This window comes from Fundulus heteroclitus, chromosome 6 (genome assembly GCF_011125445.2).
Source record: "Fundulus heteroclitus isolate FHET01 chromosome 6, MU-UCD_Fhet_4.1, whole genome shotgun sequence".
Taxonomy (NCBI): domain Eukaryota; kingdom Metazoa; phylum Chordata; class Actinopteri; order Cyprinodontiformes; family Fundulidae; genus Fundulus; species Fundulus heteroclitus.
The window spans coordinates 14,529,129-14,544,773 of NC_046366.1; the positions used below are offsets into that span (position 1 = coordinate 14,529,129).

Consider the following 15,645-nt stretch of genomic DNA (forward strand, 5'->3'; position numbering starts at 1 on the left):
TGTCAGCAGCAGCACACAAGGCTATGAGTGAATATATTAATAACTAGGGGACACATGAGATTTTAGATAGGTACTAGGTATCCAAAATTACTGCGTACAGCGTCAGTGGTTGCAGAGGCACACACATTACCCTAACCCTAACCCTACGGCATGGGAGGAATTAAAAAAGACCATCTAGAAGGACTTCTGACGGCCTCGTTCTGCAAAACACGAGAACTCAGAAATGGCATTAAAGGTAGAGTCTGTGATTTTTCTGGAAGTTTTCCCAAGTCCCTTTTTGTCTTATCTGCTCTTGAAAATCGCGTGAAATTTTTTTACACATCCATTCTGGTCTTATTTGTTCTCATAAACTTGTACACAGCAGAGCTGCAATGAACAGCTAACACAGAAGCTAACTGCTAAGCTAACCAGATACATAAACAATATAAGGGTCCATGGGCAGCCCGCAAGTGGAAACTAACAACACTGGCGTTACACGAGTGTGTCAGAATGATTGGGATGTGGGACGACCAATAGATATGGTGATACCACCAGAACTTAAGATACAGAGTGGAAGTGGTTTGAACAGGACCAAAACTCTGACCAATCCCTGCCCTTCGGTGCAAATGGCAGTGATTGGTTAGAGTTTTTACAGGGCTGCAGTTTTCACAGAGATCTATTTTTTAACCTTTTTTTCTGAATACATAATGTATTGACTACTGTTAGGGTGGACTGATCATTTCACCCAGTATAACAAAAAGTGTTATACTGGGTGAAATGGAATAATACAGTTAATGTACTGTAGTATTCCAGGCTACCCATACTAAATATTTCGTTGGCCGGTGGGACTGGCACATTCAGGATCTGACTAATGTGGTCATTATCCCCAACTCAAAGGAGGCATGTCTAAGGACTCTGGGGAAATTGAGCCCTTCACCATGGTAGAGGTCACTGTAATGGTTAAATAGTTTTCTGGCATCAGGGCTTTATGGGGTAGCTTGATTGCTTTTAGGGGCTATCTGGTTCTTGTATATCCAAACCAATAGCAATGCCTGCAATCTTACCACACAGTCAAGCTTGTTTCCAGTAGGGGTTGTTCTATGCCAGGGCTGCCTCTTGTCACAAATCATTTTTTCTATAGTCATGGAAAGGAACAAGTCTGCAAACCTCAGAGTCTCATTTTTGCTTTTGGCAGATAATGTGGTTGCCATTAATGACCTCAGCTCTTTTGACTTCACAAAATTAGTTCTCTGGGACTGCTCTGTTTAAGACAGAGGGAGTCCACATTCCTTAGATGGTAGGATGGAGCAGGGGATGAATGGACATATTGGGCCTCATCTGCTGCTCTGGTCTGTTGTGATGAAGAAAGAGTTGAGTCCAAAAGTGAGACATGCCATTTTCCCAATTGTAATAATTGTAATATGTTGTGACCTTTAGCTATGTCCATGAGATGACTGAAAGTGACCCAATCTCAGCTAAGCAGAAGAGGTTTAATGGATGGATGGATTAGTAACTTAGGCAAAGTTGATTGTTCCACATAGACTGCTGATCTACATCACAGAGTGAGTTCATCACAGAGCTGTGACATACCTTTACATTATTAAGCAAAAACAGCAGCAGCACAAGTTCTTTAGTCCAACTTCAACTCTAATGAATACAGCGATCAGCCAAATTCAATCCAGATACAATGCTAAAGATGGTGATTAAGTTTGATTGCAATTGTTAGCATTGAATCCATTTGGAGATTCAATGTCAGAATAGTGCAGAGAGTTCCACAACACACGTTTGCGATTGCTCAGGTGAATGTTGCTGAGTTATATGCCACAACCTTTTGTTTTTGTGGTCCCGGCTGCATGTTTAGAAAATACACATAGCTTTGGGATCTCACCAGAAAGACTTGAAGGGTCAAGTCATTGGAACTATGGCTATAAAAATGGCTTTTTTAAGCAATATTAAAGGTTGTGGATAAATATAAACTTCATCATATACTCTCATAACAATCTTAAAATGGTTAGATGAAGAGAACTGTAAGCCAATGTCTCAATTAATAAGCAATACAACAGACAAAAGGAAAATAACATCAGCAAAATCCCCTTTGAATAAACAAAAAGATTAAGTAAGAATGTGCAATTAAATGTTAAACTTTACGGCTCAGCGATTATATCCTTTTTACAACCTCTTTTTCACTTATCATAAAAACTGTTTTCATAGCTGTCTCAGCTTTTTATAGCTGTATGAGTAAAGCGTAATCTAACCTTGCTGTTAATGGTGGCCAGGTTGTCAATCATGGAAAACATGGCTTCCGATATCTGATTTGGGAGGGAGAGGATCACGCTATCCACATCATCCAAGCGACGTTCTCCCACTTCAATCATTGTATCTGTAAAGCATTAGAAAACGGAGCAATGAAAGAGCAACAACTTTTTGGTAAAAAATTTTGGGCATTTGTTCAGCAACTTTTATTGACACTTTGTGATGAAGCGTTGACAAAAACATATAAGACAAACGGGTTGAACTGAATCTATAGCTCAGTATTAAGGATGTACCAACCAACACCCAAAATGATGGTTTGGTGTTGTACCTTCACTGTGAAGTCATGATATGAATACATGTGTGGTACGGTAATGTACGTGTGCGCACCAACCTGCTAGATGTGACCATTCTGTGTGGAGGTCAGCCTGGTTGGCAAGGCAGCCTTTCATGACGTTGCTGCAGTAGTTGACGCAGGGTTTAGCAGTTGGCATGCCACGGCAGTGTTGACAGTAAGTCATCCTCATAATAGCTCCAATGCACTTCTGGCTCAGTGGCACCTGTGGTAAAAATGCAGTTCTGTCAAGCAGGTTTCAGTTTCCTAAAAGGAAAACCTAAAATCATAAGATGATGAAAAAGGAAATTTGACCACTTTTCTTTGGTGGCATTCTTACAGTCTACTGGAGAAATAGGAATTGGATTTTACACAAAATACTTTTGTGTTATTCAATGTGAAAAACTTTTTTTTTTTTTTTTTTTTTGCTGAGGCAGTAACAGTGACGGAGCAGCAGGAGGTCACCTCCCGTGGCACCTTTGAGTATGCACCAAACTTTCTTCTAGCAGCGTTTCCTTGGAAACCACAAAGGAAAAATATATTTTTCCTTTTACATGTGATAAAAAGACCCTGACATTGATACAAGTGTTCTCAGTCCCCCGTTCTGTCCTGATTGCCTCTTCCATTTCTCTCCCTATTCCACTAGGCCATTCCCAAAGGGGAAGAGGCCTTCATGCATGAAAAGTGAAACTGGGTTAATACCAGTAAGCTCTGTTCACAAGAGAGTACAGCTATGCATACAAAACCTCAAGAAGTTTGGTGTGTGTGTGTGTGTGTGTGTGTGTGTGTAAGAGGAAGAAAGGAGAGAGGTGGAATGAACCCAGCTACGCCTGCAACGCTCTAAGCTGACATCTGTGCTAGCTTGATACTTTTACTGGAAACTCCTCTTCCAACAGAACAGTCCTAGTTGAAACTACATTCTATCAAATTTTGAGTAAAAATAGGGTAACAGCGGTGGGTGTTAAAAAGAGAAGATAAGGACACATAGGTTATTCTACAAAGAAAGTGCCTAAGTCATCTTGCCCAAAAAGTAACTAAATTAAAAGAAAAAAAAAAGTTGACTTTCCATGTTAGGGCATCTTCTCAAATCAGAAAAGATGGAAATAAAAAGTCATGTATGCTAGAGAGACTATATAAATTGCAGCAAGGGAAAGAAAAAACAAAACAATCTAAACAATTCCAGATACAATTTCAGCTCATATGACACATGAGTCACATCCTCATTCATTCACTTCTTTTTTCTGTCCATACTGTTGCTCTCATTAGCTAGGGTGAGTCAGATGATTGCTTTTTAGTGAGTAGAAGAGTCTGAGAGGACTGTACAGTAATGAAAGGGGAGACACTAAGAACAATAGAAATGATGGGATGAAACAAGCAATGTGAGGTAAATAAAAAGGTTAATAAAATACTTATTCAAAATATAAAGATGGTGTTAATTGTACCTAGTATTTAATTTGCATGGGCTTATCAGGATCTCATTAAAGTTTGGTTTGGTTTTGGCTTGAGATATGACTGACATCTTGAAAAAATGATTCACACGGTCGTGAATGTTTGTTTTACCTTCTTCTTACTAAACCATTTAAACTCAGATCTAAATGAGGATTAAAACTGACACAATGAAACCATTGTTTCTTTTGAAGTCACCTCTCTTTTCACTTGCATTCCAACATCAGAGGCAGTGAACACTGTCAGGACACAGCTGGAACATGATGTATCACTAAAAGATAGAACCAGTTTAACACCAAAACAGATTTTTGGTCCTCTGTCTCTCAACCACATATTTCAAGTATAGAGACAACCTTTTCAATCAGAAACATGGATGTGCCATGGGCTCCCCAGTGTCACCCATTGTGGCCAACTTGTACATGGGGGAGGTGGAGAGCAAAGAGCACTCAGTGCTTACAAGGGAACACCACCAACTCACTGGTTTAGATATGTGGTTGACACTTGGGTCAAAAGCCAAACCAAAGAAACAGAGGCATTCACCAACATCAACTCAGTGGACAGTAATATCAACTTTACCAGAGAGGATGCCAAGAACAACATGTTGCCTTTTCTGGATTGTGTGATACACATTGAGGAAGACGGGAGTCTCAAAACTGAGGTTTACAGGAAGCTCACGCACACAGACCAATATCAGAATTTTGATTGACATCATCCGCTAGAGCACAAACTCTGTTATCAGAACTCTGAATTATCAGGCAGACAACATTCCCTCTGCCACAGAGGAGAAACAAAAGAACACAAGTACATCAGGAAATCACTGCAAGATTGTGGCTACTCGAACTGGACGTTTGTCAAGTCAGCCAACAAAGCTTGTAGAAGAAACAACACTTCATTAAACACAAAGGAGAAAACAAAGAAAGGCAACAACAGTCATTCCATATGTGTCAGGAGTTTCTGGTAAACTCAGTAGACTTTTCTCAAAACACAACATACCAGTAAATGTCAAACCTAATAACACGCTTAGACAAAAACTGGTTCATCCCAAACCACAGCTGAGCGGCATTGTGCATGCGGTCCAATACAGGGATGACTGCTCAGACTCCTACATTGGAGAATATAAACAACTAGATAAATGAATGGCACAGCACAAGAGTGCCAGAAGCTCAGGGCAAGATTCAACAGTCCCCTTACACCTCAAGAACAAAGGACACACTTTTGATGACAATGATGTCCAGATTTTGGACAGGAATAACAGATGGTTTGAAAGATGGATGAAAGAAGCCATCTTAATCTAAAAACGAAAAGCCGAGAATAAACAGACGGAAAGGATTGCGCTTCCAACTCCCCAGTGTCTACAGCTTGCTCCTCCAACACATTCCAAAGAGATTACATAAGCAGTCTCATCATTATTCAGGTGACCAAGTATTCCACTCACACCAAGCAACAGCTTCTAACGACCCAGGACAGTGACGGGTTGATTTGCATCTGACTTAGAATGTGCCTAGGGGGATAGGCCTACATGTCCTTAAAAAGAGCAGTGCTCCAACTACTGGTTGCTCAAGTATGAGCCACCAGAATTGACAAAGACTCCTAGATAGGTCCTAAATCATTTGCAGAAAAACTGAGAGAAAGTGGTTGCCTCTGATTAAGCCTGTTTGCTGTCACGTCTAACCCGAATGATACCAAAACTATAGTATATATGCTTAAGAAAACATGTTTTGGGTAGTTGGCGCTAGACATCTGTTAGTTACCAGCTATGAAATAGCATTAAACAGTTGGGTAAAATCTCTAACATTTTGAGTCATGCAATTCTTAGAAATGCCAAAGAAAGTGCTGGAGTGACCAAAACTTTATATAGCTATATGGATAATTAAATCAACCATTGCCATCGCCCCTTCGTATGTTGCTGTGCAGTGCCCTCTGCTGGCTAAAAAAAACCCCACTAGCTCACTTCTCATTCACAGAAGACAGAGAAATGTCATGGAAAACATGGACACTCAAAGTGTGTAAAGTACAAGAGTGCCATGAAATGCTTTGTGTGGTACTACACTGCATTCATTGTACCCCACATTCTTAGTTTATTTTCTAAGTTTTTATTAGTTGAGGGGTAGCAAAAAGCGGGGCTCGCCAAAGATGTAATTGATGCTGGAGACTCCTCTAACGATGAATCCCTCATCTGTAGGTAATAATGTTATAAACTACAGATGACAAGCTATGGATGAACAGTTGCCAGCTGTTTGAAATTACAGCAGAAGATAATTGACTCATTGGATCTTTAGAATTATTGTGTTAATACAATGGCACCATGGTATTAATGCTCCATAATATCTTATGCTGTCCTTACCCTAGTTAGTCAGTGCCTATGAGGCACAGAATAAAAGGCAAATCAAGGTATATTTAAAAGATAAATAACTGGCCCATTGGATTTAATAAAGTGATTTCACTGAAAGCATTTTGACAAGTTTACATGAATTAATGAAGGTAGGTCCTCCGTCTATCCAGTGCATGCTGGTTCTCTAATAAGAAAAAAGAAGATAATCCGCTAAGTTGAGCTTCTCCCTTTACATGGGTGATATACTGCTTACACCCATGCACAACTGTTAAATAAACTTTTCTGAATACTCCATATGATTAGATTTCATGAGATGTGGTTGAAACAAATGTTGCACTTTGCGTAATTGCCTTAACGTGTCTTTAAGGGTGCAATACTTTACTTGTCTCTGTTTATCCCTCAAAAAACTTCTCACACAACTTCCATCTGACCAATGGCTTTGTATTTATATCTCCCTCAGTACTTTGCCTGTCTCTCTTCTGCGCTTAGCACAGGAATCAAAACTTCCCATTTTCACTGTGTTACAAAGCGAGACGATCTAGACTGCTTGCCTCCAGAGTCAGCTGTGCAGCACATGGCCTACTTCCAACATTCCTCTTCCCCAGGGAATAAAACAGTCCAGAGAAAGTTTAAGACAAAGCAGCTGGCATAACCTAGAGCAAAGGAAGGGTGAAATTAATGCTTTACTGGAAAGAGAGACTGTAGGTTCTGGCTCAGATCTTTTTCTGTCTACCAGCATTCATTTTAACTGTCTACCACCCAATTAGGCTTAATTTTCCCACAGCTTCCTTATGAGACACCATCATCCCTTACTGTACACTTATATGTTTTAATCAAACCAGCCTCCTGCAGTAAACAATTATGCCGACTTTGCTAAAAAAAAAAAAAAAAGTATAACTTTTGGAAGTCATAAAATGCTCACATGCATTGAAATCTTACTGATTTGTGCCTAGTTCCGTTAAATCCTACATGAGACTGATACACTTACGATCTTGAGCCATTCACCCTTTTAATGTTACAGACTTGGTTACAAATAGAAAAACAGATGTTAATCACACACAGAGCCAAACGAGTCAATCAAAGATTATACATTTTCTTTTTTTTTCCCGAGTCCAGTAGCCTAATTTTTCTTAAATTCAAGTAATTTTCATTCTCACAATGCAGAGTATTGAGCAAAATGGGTCTGTAGGCTAACCTGACTCTCTCTAGATGGATGTAGTTCCGCCGAACTCCACACGGCGTCAACATATCCATCTGGAATCGCTGCCATTGGGAAAGATTTCAACGCCACATAAAATGGACGAGCCAATCAGGATCGCCGGGCGGGATTTTTGTAGATGTGACGTATCAGACAACCAACTGTTTGATTCAGACAACAATGGTGGCTCACGGTGACCAGATGTCTCCATGTCTCCTTTTTGGATGACTTTCCCTTTCCCTGCATAGTAGAAGAGCTAAGATGAACACGCCTTCCCCACCCCGTCGGCATTGCAGATCGGACAAAACAAACCAAGCACCCAACAGAGATTCTACACCCGCCCGCTTAGCAAAATCAGATGTCCCCGGTTTTCATTAGAGAAATCTGATCACCCGGTAGCATCGATGCTGCTATTCATCAGTGTTGTCCAATCTACCAAATATTAATTTTTCAAAAGAACACTAGAGAACAACAGCTTTGAAAGCTTTGGTAGTGGAAATGATGGTTTTGGTTTTCGATGTGAGTGGTTGAAGTAGCACGTCAGTAAAAATACCAGGAAAGTGGTTTATCTAATCATATGCAAGGATTGTTGATAATGCCCCTACTTCTGAAATACATTCTCCAATTGAGCGATCCCAGATGGATGTGTGGAGCTCTGCAGAACAAAATCCATCTGGTAAGAGTCAGGTTAACTGTAGGCAGCTTCAGAACATGAGTTTCCACCTGACCTAGTATTAAATTAGTATTTAATTAGTATTAGTATAGTATTTGCACTTGGATTTTCTTTTGTGTTTTTCTTTTGACTATATCTTTGTGGTTATGTTTTCCAGGTTGTGCTTTCTTTAGTTATTCCCTTATTTTTATTGTTCTTGGGTGTTTGAGTTTCAGTTTCCTGTTCCTAGTTTGTAGTTGCTCCCATTTAAGGCTATTTCTATGTAGATTAGTTAGTGGATTTTGTTTTTCAGTTCACTCCACATATTTTTTCTTGTTACATTCCTTCCATGTATGTCCCTTCAGTTTTTATACATCATACTCCTCTCCTCAGCTCATTTATTTAATTCATTTCAGCTGTTTTTCACCTTCTCCTGATTATTTTCATCTGATTCCTGCCTCACTTTTCTCCTTTTGGGTTGGGTATAAGTTGAATTGGGTATAAGTTGGGTATTTAAACTTGGGCTTTAAGGTCAATTTGTCCTCGGTTACCTTGAAATAGCTTTACTGACACCATTCACAACTTGTTTTTTTTTTTCCTTGTCTTTTTGCGTTAATGTTGGTATAAGGCAAAAAAAAAAAATGTCTGTCAATGCCATGAGCCTTTCTGTACCCACACTTACAACATCTTTGTTTCAGGAGGTTGGATTTGCCTGGGATAGACTTCTGTGTGGGCAGAGCGATCTTACAGTTGGTGTCACGTTAGTTCTGGAGGTTCGCAGTTTGGCAGTCAGATATTTCTTAAGCACGTGGAGGCCCTTCCTCCTGAATAATGGGATGATAAGCTGTTTGGGAATTTCTTTGCTTAAAACTCTTAGCTCCACATAAATATATTGAAATATATCCAGGGTTTTGTTTAAAGAAAAAGGCAAACCAGACTGAAACATTTGTAACTACAGGGTTATCTCTGGGACAGAAACTATGAACTTATACCACTGGATGACTGGACATGTCTACCGCCATCAGCGGTTTCCATAATTAGCTTTTTATTTGTCATTTAACTTAGCTGCCCAATTCCTTTTAGTACTTCTAGAAAAGTGGCAAAAACCAATGCACATAGCAGATAGGGTGTGAAATGCAGAACAATAAATTAGACTACTTGGAGCACTACCAGCAAGGTTTGGGTGTGATGAGATTGTAGTCATGGAATGAGGCCAGCATTGGTACTCCTTAAAAACATTTCAGATGATCAAGCCACACATGTGCATGTGGGCTACACCTCATGTATAAGGGGCAACAATACTGCTGGGCATGTGTCAATGACGTTGCTCCTAACAGTGGCAGAGAGAGACGTGTTGTTTCATATTTTTCAGTAGCATTACCATGGGATTGTTTTCATCAAACAATTGTTACATTCATGTGTTTCTTTGCCAAATGCATGTCTGCATTCCTCTTGGGGCTACTTCTGTCACCACTCTCCTTATCCAGTAGCTGACAAGAGATACTTTTAGCTGTGGTATCAAAACTGACTCCCCCACAAAATGATTTCTTGGTCTTGCTCCAGTCTTAACCTTACTCTTGTGTTATGTGCAAAGGGAACCATTTCTCTTGGGTCATATTAACCCTCCCTACATCCCAGGGAGACATTTTTCAGTTTGGAGTTGACATTAACTGGTGTTGCAGGGACTGATGGTCCACACTGCGAGCCATTCTTTATAGACTCTATTGCTTCTGCCAACATTAATCTGCCACAGCTTCATACTGTTCTTATGGAGTGGTAAAACTGAGCTTGGCTGTTTACATCGAGCAGCAAGGTAAGGGGTATCACTAAGGAGATATGTACACATACAGTTTAGCACACTTACTGTATATTGACAAAAAACTTGCATGTGCAAAACATAGCATTGCAAAAAAATAAGAGAATATAAAAACAATTGTTTCAATTGTACAATTGTGGAAAACACTGAACAATTGTGGAAATCAGGATAATGTAGGATCTCAAACATGTATCAGGTTCGAGAGTTTTACCTGCAACACTTTGCCCACTACTTCTCGAGTCATAGTCAGTCCCTGAAGGAATGCACGTGCTGCCACAAATGTACGAGTGACCTGTATCGTCATTTTATGGGGTGCCTCTCCAAAAAGTCGAAGGGTCTCTATTTTCTTTGATACACACTCCTGGTAGTCCTCACCTGTAACAAGCAGACATTTTATAAAAACATTACTGTCAAGGTAGAGCATTGTATTCAATGCAAAGGCTTTAAATTAATAGGATTTGGTTTAAACCAGTGGTCACCAACCTGTTTGAAACTGAGTGCTACTTCATTGGTATTGTGTCGTACAAAGGGCTACCAGTAATGACCGTTGAACTAGAGGCGTCAGAGTTCACCCTAACTTTAAATCTATATAAATGCATGTGTGAATAAACAGGAAACGTAACGGAATAAAACAAAGTTGTAGATGCAGCTCACTGGTAGATACTGGTACAACACAGTATAAGGAGAAACATGCTAAATTGATCTGGTTTACTGACGGGTCCTGTGTGATTACCATAAAAAAAAAGTAATTCAACCACAATCCATTGATTTCAAGTTCATAATATCATGCTGCTGCAAACTTGTGTAAAGAAAACTATTTTATATGGACAGCATTTTCTTTCGTTTCATGGATCATCATTGAACCATGAGTAGATAAGGAATAAAGAGGTTTGTGTCTTTCTTATTCTATTCTCATAAATGTTGTGAAACTATTTTAATGGCAAGACAAAACACATGTATTTGCTTAAAATAGTTTCAAGTAAAGTGTCAAATGTTTTTTTTTTCTTTTTTTTTCAAAATGTGAAAGCAGCATGTGATCACTATTGTTGCTGACATTGACATTGACATTTGGTTGTATTGACATTTGGCTGCAGCACCATGTAAGTTTTGACCCAGGTATTAGCTTAATTTGAGATATATAAAAGTATTTTTTAGATTAATATACAACACTTGGTGCATATAGATACTCTATGCAGGTTACCCTTCTCAAAAACTTGCCCATATAACTGAAGTAAAGCATCACCACAGCCTTATGCTGCCACCAACATGTTTTTCTGTGGGAATAATGTGTTCAGAGTTTGCATGTTTTGTCACAGATTGCATGTTGCATACAGCCTTAGTAGTTCTACTTTGGTCTCATCTGATCAGGGCACCTTCTTCGCATGTTTGCTGGGGTCCCTTTATGGATTGTGGAAAACTGCAAATAGGAGTTCTTTTACTTAAAAAGAAAATACCAATGACTTTATAACCACACCCGGACCAACAGTTTAGATGGACTCCAATTCCTGAGAAGGTTTGTAATTGTGCTCTCCACCTCCATTTCTAGCAGATGGATTAAACAGTGCTCTCTGACATTCAGAGATATTATTTTACATCCTAAACCTGCTTTAGATTTCTCCACAACTTTATCTCTAATCTGGCTGGTGTGTTACTTGATTGGGATGTTCTAAAATGTGAAATAAATTATGTTGTATGACTACAGTAGCTTTATTGTCATACTTTCAATCTGTGTAAATATGTCGGTGTTTGCAAAGCACTTTACATCTCACTCCTAAATAATCAGTTCTATTGCAGAACATAAAATAGGGCTTCATTTGAAGTGATGGTTTTATATTAACATACCTATTGAATTCTGCTTATTTGCCTGGTAAAAGATCTTCTCCAGCAGCTTGGTCCAGAATTCATTCAGCGCCTCCTCCAGATTGACATTGCCACCTTGGTAGTAGTCCCTTAAATCCTTGTAGAGGTCACGGAAGAGCTGGGAATTTCTGGAGTATAGAAGGTCCCACGTTGAAGTAAAATGATCATGAAGGGTTGTCATGGACCTGTTCATCAAATTATCCATGTAGCCTTTAAAAAACACAAAAAATAAGCATGTTGAAATCATAGTTCTATAGCCAGTAAATATAACCACATGAATTAGCCACTTTTTTGTACAAATCGGTTCAGCTCAGAAAACACAATAATATAAAATGCAAAGCACTGATTGGATTAGATTTGAATGAAAAGGTTTAGTCCAAGCTAAAACTTGTATGACAATCTATATTATAACCTTTTTGAGTCAAGGCGTACTCACATTTTCAACTAATGTTGAAAATGAGATTGAGATTAGTTTTATTCAATTCATTCCGCATTTTAAATGTTGTCATTCACTAGGAAGGAATTCTGGAGGCATTCACAGAGAAACAACATTTTTAAAGGACAGAGTCACTGATGACAGAAACAGGAGCATATGAAGTGAAGTTTCACTGTAGCTGAAATATATAACCCACATTTAATACAGCTAAAGTCAATCTCAGCATTTGAGTTATATAAGGATTTAATATGCTAAGCTCATACTGCCCCATCTGTGTAGCATAATTTAAGCACTGGCCTTGTTAGACACCATATATCAGTTCGGCTTCTCCAACACATTAATAAAAAGTAACTGCTGCTTTCTTCTGACATTTTATCATGCTTTGAGATAAAAATAAGAACTGGACTCTCACTCTCAGCTGTAGAATATTAAAAGGTCTATTTACCCCAGGATATTGGTAAAAAAAAACCTGTGATGTGAATGATTCATGCTTAACTTCACAGAAAAACAACCTCTCACTAACAATTATTGTTTTACTATTTTCTCTTTTCAGACTACACATTTTAAATTATGCCATTCTGCACCATGGCAGATACATTTATTCTACATCCCATTCTGTTGCCAAAACCATTGACGGCGAGGGATTTCTCTTGTTGTCGTTCATATACACAATGTGGAAGTTCCCTGGTTCAAAACTGTGTGGAAGCACCATTTTGTTAGATTTAACCTTTGGTAGGTAGGCACAAGGTGTCGCTTCGCCCAATCAGCTCAGAGAGTTCTTTTAAATGTCCCTCCTTTCCCCAAACAGATTTCATCTGAGCAGTCCTAGATTGATAATGTGCAGAATGGAAAGTGCTGCACATTATCAATCTAGGTGGTCAGGTTAGGTCAGTGCTAACTTTGAGATTTTCCTGAAGTTCATTAATATACCATATTTATACGTATAGTTTTGAGTCAAAGCATTTGTGATTGATGAGATAGAGAGAACCTTTTTATTTCAGATGTTTGCAGCAAATTTGCTATAAAGATTCTATAAGCTAAATGTATATTCCAGAAAAATAGCTCCACTTTTACAGTTGTTATCACAATAGCATAAGTTGGGTTAGTTGAAAAAATATGTTATATTCACCCTTGGTTCACTGGTTCCTAATTTCCAATTTAAAAAAATGCATTTTATAAATTTTTGTGGCTCTAGTGGCTTTTATTTGAAAGTTGTAGCTGACTCTGATAGTTTTGCCACATGCCGTTCTCCTTCTCTCTTCACCCATTTTCCGTCTCGTGTCGAGGACTAATGTCTCTGAACATGGGATACATTTTTCTCCCCCGGCACCACCAATTCGCTCTGGTAAAATTATCATTTAAAAAGAAAAAGTATTTCATTGGATTAATGGGAGAAATTTAATGAAATATCTTAAGTTGGAAAAAAATTTACAAATAAATTATAACTTTCTTACTGCCGTAATGCAAATTCATCATTTGCATGATTTGTATCACCATGTGTAATGTGCATTAAGTCATAGACATTAGACCTTTATAGATAAATATATCAGAAAATGCAGCAGCAGTACGTTGGTAAGTTACATGACAGCAAGACACAGAATACTGTTCTTGTTTATTTCCTGTCATCTATACAGTGAACAAATATTTTCAGGGCCAGCCTCATATTTTCTGAAGTCAGTGGAACAGCAAAAAAGATGCCAGTATTGAGACTACATTAGATCCAAATGTACACATAGATGACCAAACACCCACACACCTTCACATAAATACACACACATCAACAATATCCCCAGTACAGTGTAGGGCAGGCAGACAAGACTGATGCAGATTTAGTGTTAACCCATATTTTATAGCTTCTTTGCACTACTGTGTATACAATAAAACTGTTGCCAGTAAAACTGTATTTTAGCCGGCACAGCTTCATTTAGATCATAGCAGTGAAATGATTTGTGTTTCTCTTCACACCGTTAATATGTCAGTGGGATCCGGTAAATGGCATCATGTCATCTAATAAACAAAAATCATTAGCATGATGCAAAATGTTTGCTTATGTCTGTCTGCGTTTCACATGCGGAACTTCTCCTTTCCATTCCTGATTTGTTTTTGTCACTATGGGAACCACTTGTGGTTCACAAGTGCACATGATCTCATATTATTCTGTAAAAAGCCTAGTGTTGTCCACTGATAACTAGACTATTTTACCTTTATTTACCTGTGTGCTATCAATAATTGTGCAATTGTGCAATGTTTACTCTGGCATTTATTTTTCCTTTTATTTTTGGACTTGCTTTAGAACTAACTTTAGATCAGGCACCAAGTAGCCTCCAAGAACCACATGTGGTGCCCTTGAGCTTGTTCTAAAAAAGCACAATCTACCAGTGAGCTGCATCTAAAACGTTCTATTATTATGTTACTCTTCCTGTTTATTAACACTTTCTTTTATATAGATTTAAAAATGGCAATATCTATAACAAAGCATTAAAATTTTTTTTATTTTACATAAAGTTAAGATGAACTGTGAATCGTCTAGTTCAAAGGTCAGTACTGATACCACACCAATGAAGTAGCTCTCAGTTTCAAACAGGTTGGTGACCCCTACTTTAGATGATACTGTATTAGCTTCTTCTTTCATTTCTATAAATTTTGTCTGTGTCTTTACCACTGTCACACCCAAAATTACCTATTGTAGGACAATAAAGGAAATCTGCATCGTTTCAAAAGTATGATCTTGTAAAATCCTGCTTTGTATCAGACACCAATCACATGAGCAACATACTTTAAATAGCAGTACCAATAAAATTAATGAAAGATGCACTGAATCAGGGAAATACTCATTGCATAAACCACAGTGTGCCTAAACACACACACACACACACACACACACACACACACACACACACACACACACACACACACACGAAAAGGTAAGTGAAGCATGCATGCCTTAATGACTGTCTTCCTGGGGTGAGAGTGGAGTTAATGATTTAATTTGTAATCCCCCTCACTTCACGTCCAGCCTCTTTGACATGTCAGAGTCCCCTTTCACCTCAGTTTCTTGCTTCTCACCTTCCACTGCTTTTAAACTTGACCAAATGCACATTTGTCATCATTCAAGAGACCCAGATCTTTACTTACTGCTAAGTGACTGTTTTTATGTGTGAAATTGCTTTGTTCTATCAACCACATCTGTATTTAAGTCTTTGTACAAATCAATACCAAGCTTTAAGGTACTGCTAACTCCACATGAACTCTCGCTCATGGTTGTTTCTGTTGCAATATTTCTGTAGTCAGTCTTTGCCATACTTTATGTTTGAGTTATAGACAAGAAATCATTTTTTTTGG

The 15,645-nt window shown here is 38.5% G+C and overlaps 1 protein-coding gene across 2 annotated transcripts in view; it reads right to left on the minus strand.

Moving 5' to 3' along the window:
- LOC105935925 (glypican-1) overlaps window positions 1-15,645 on the minus strand; it is an 88,430-nt gene that overhangs the window by 8,182 nt on the left and 64,603 nt on the right. For both annotated transcript variants that reach the window (XM_012876549.3, XM_036138130.1), the window contains 4 exons: window positions 11,850-12,077; window positions 10,219-10,382; window positions 2,624-2,789; window positions 2,235-2,359 (listed from right to left, as the gene is read on the minus strand). In XM_012876549.3, the coding sequence (XP_012732003.2) occupies window positions 2,235-2,359; window positions 2,624-2,789; window positions 10,219-10,382; window positions 11,850-12,077 (683 nt within the window). The remainder of the gene's footprint in view (window positions 1-2,234; window positions 2,360-2,623; window positions 2,790-10,218; window positions 10,383-11,849; window positions 12,078-15,645) is intronic.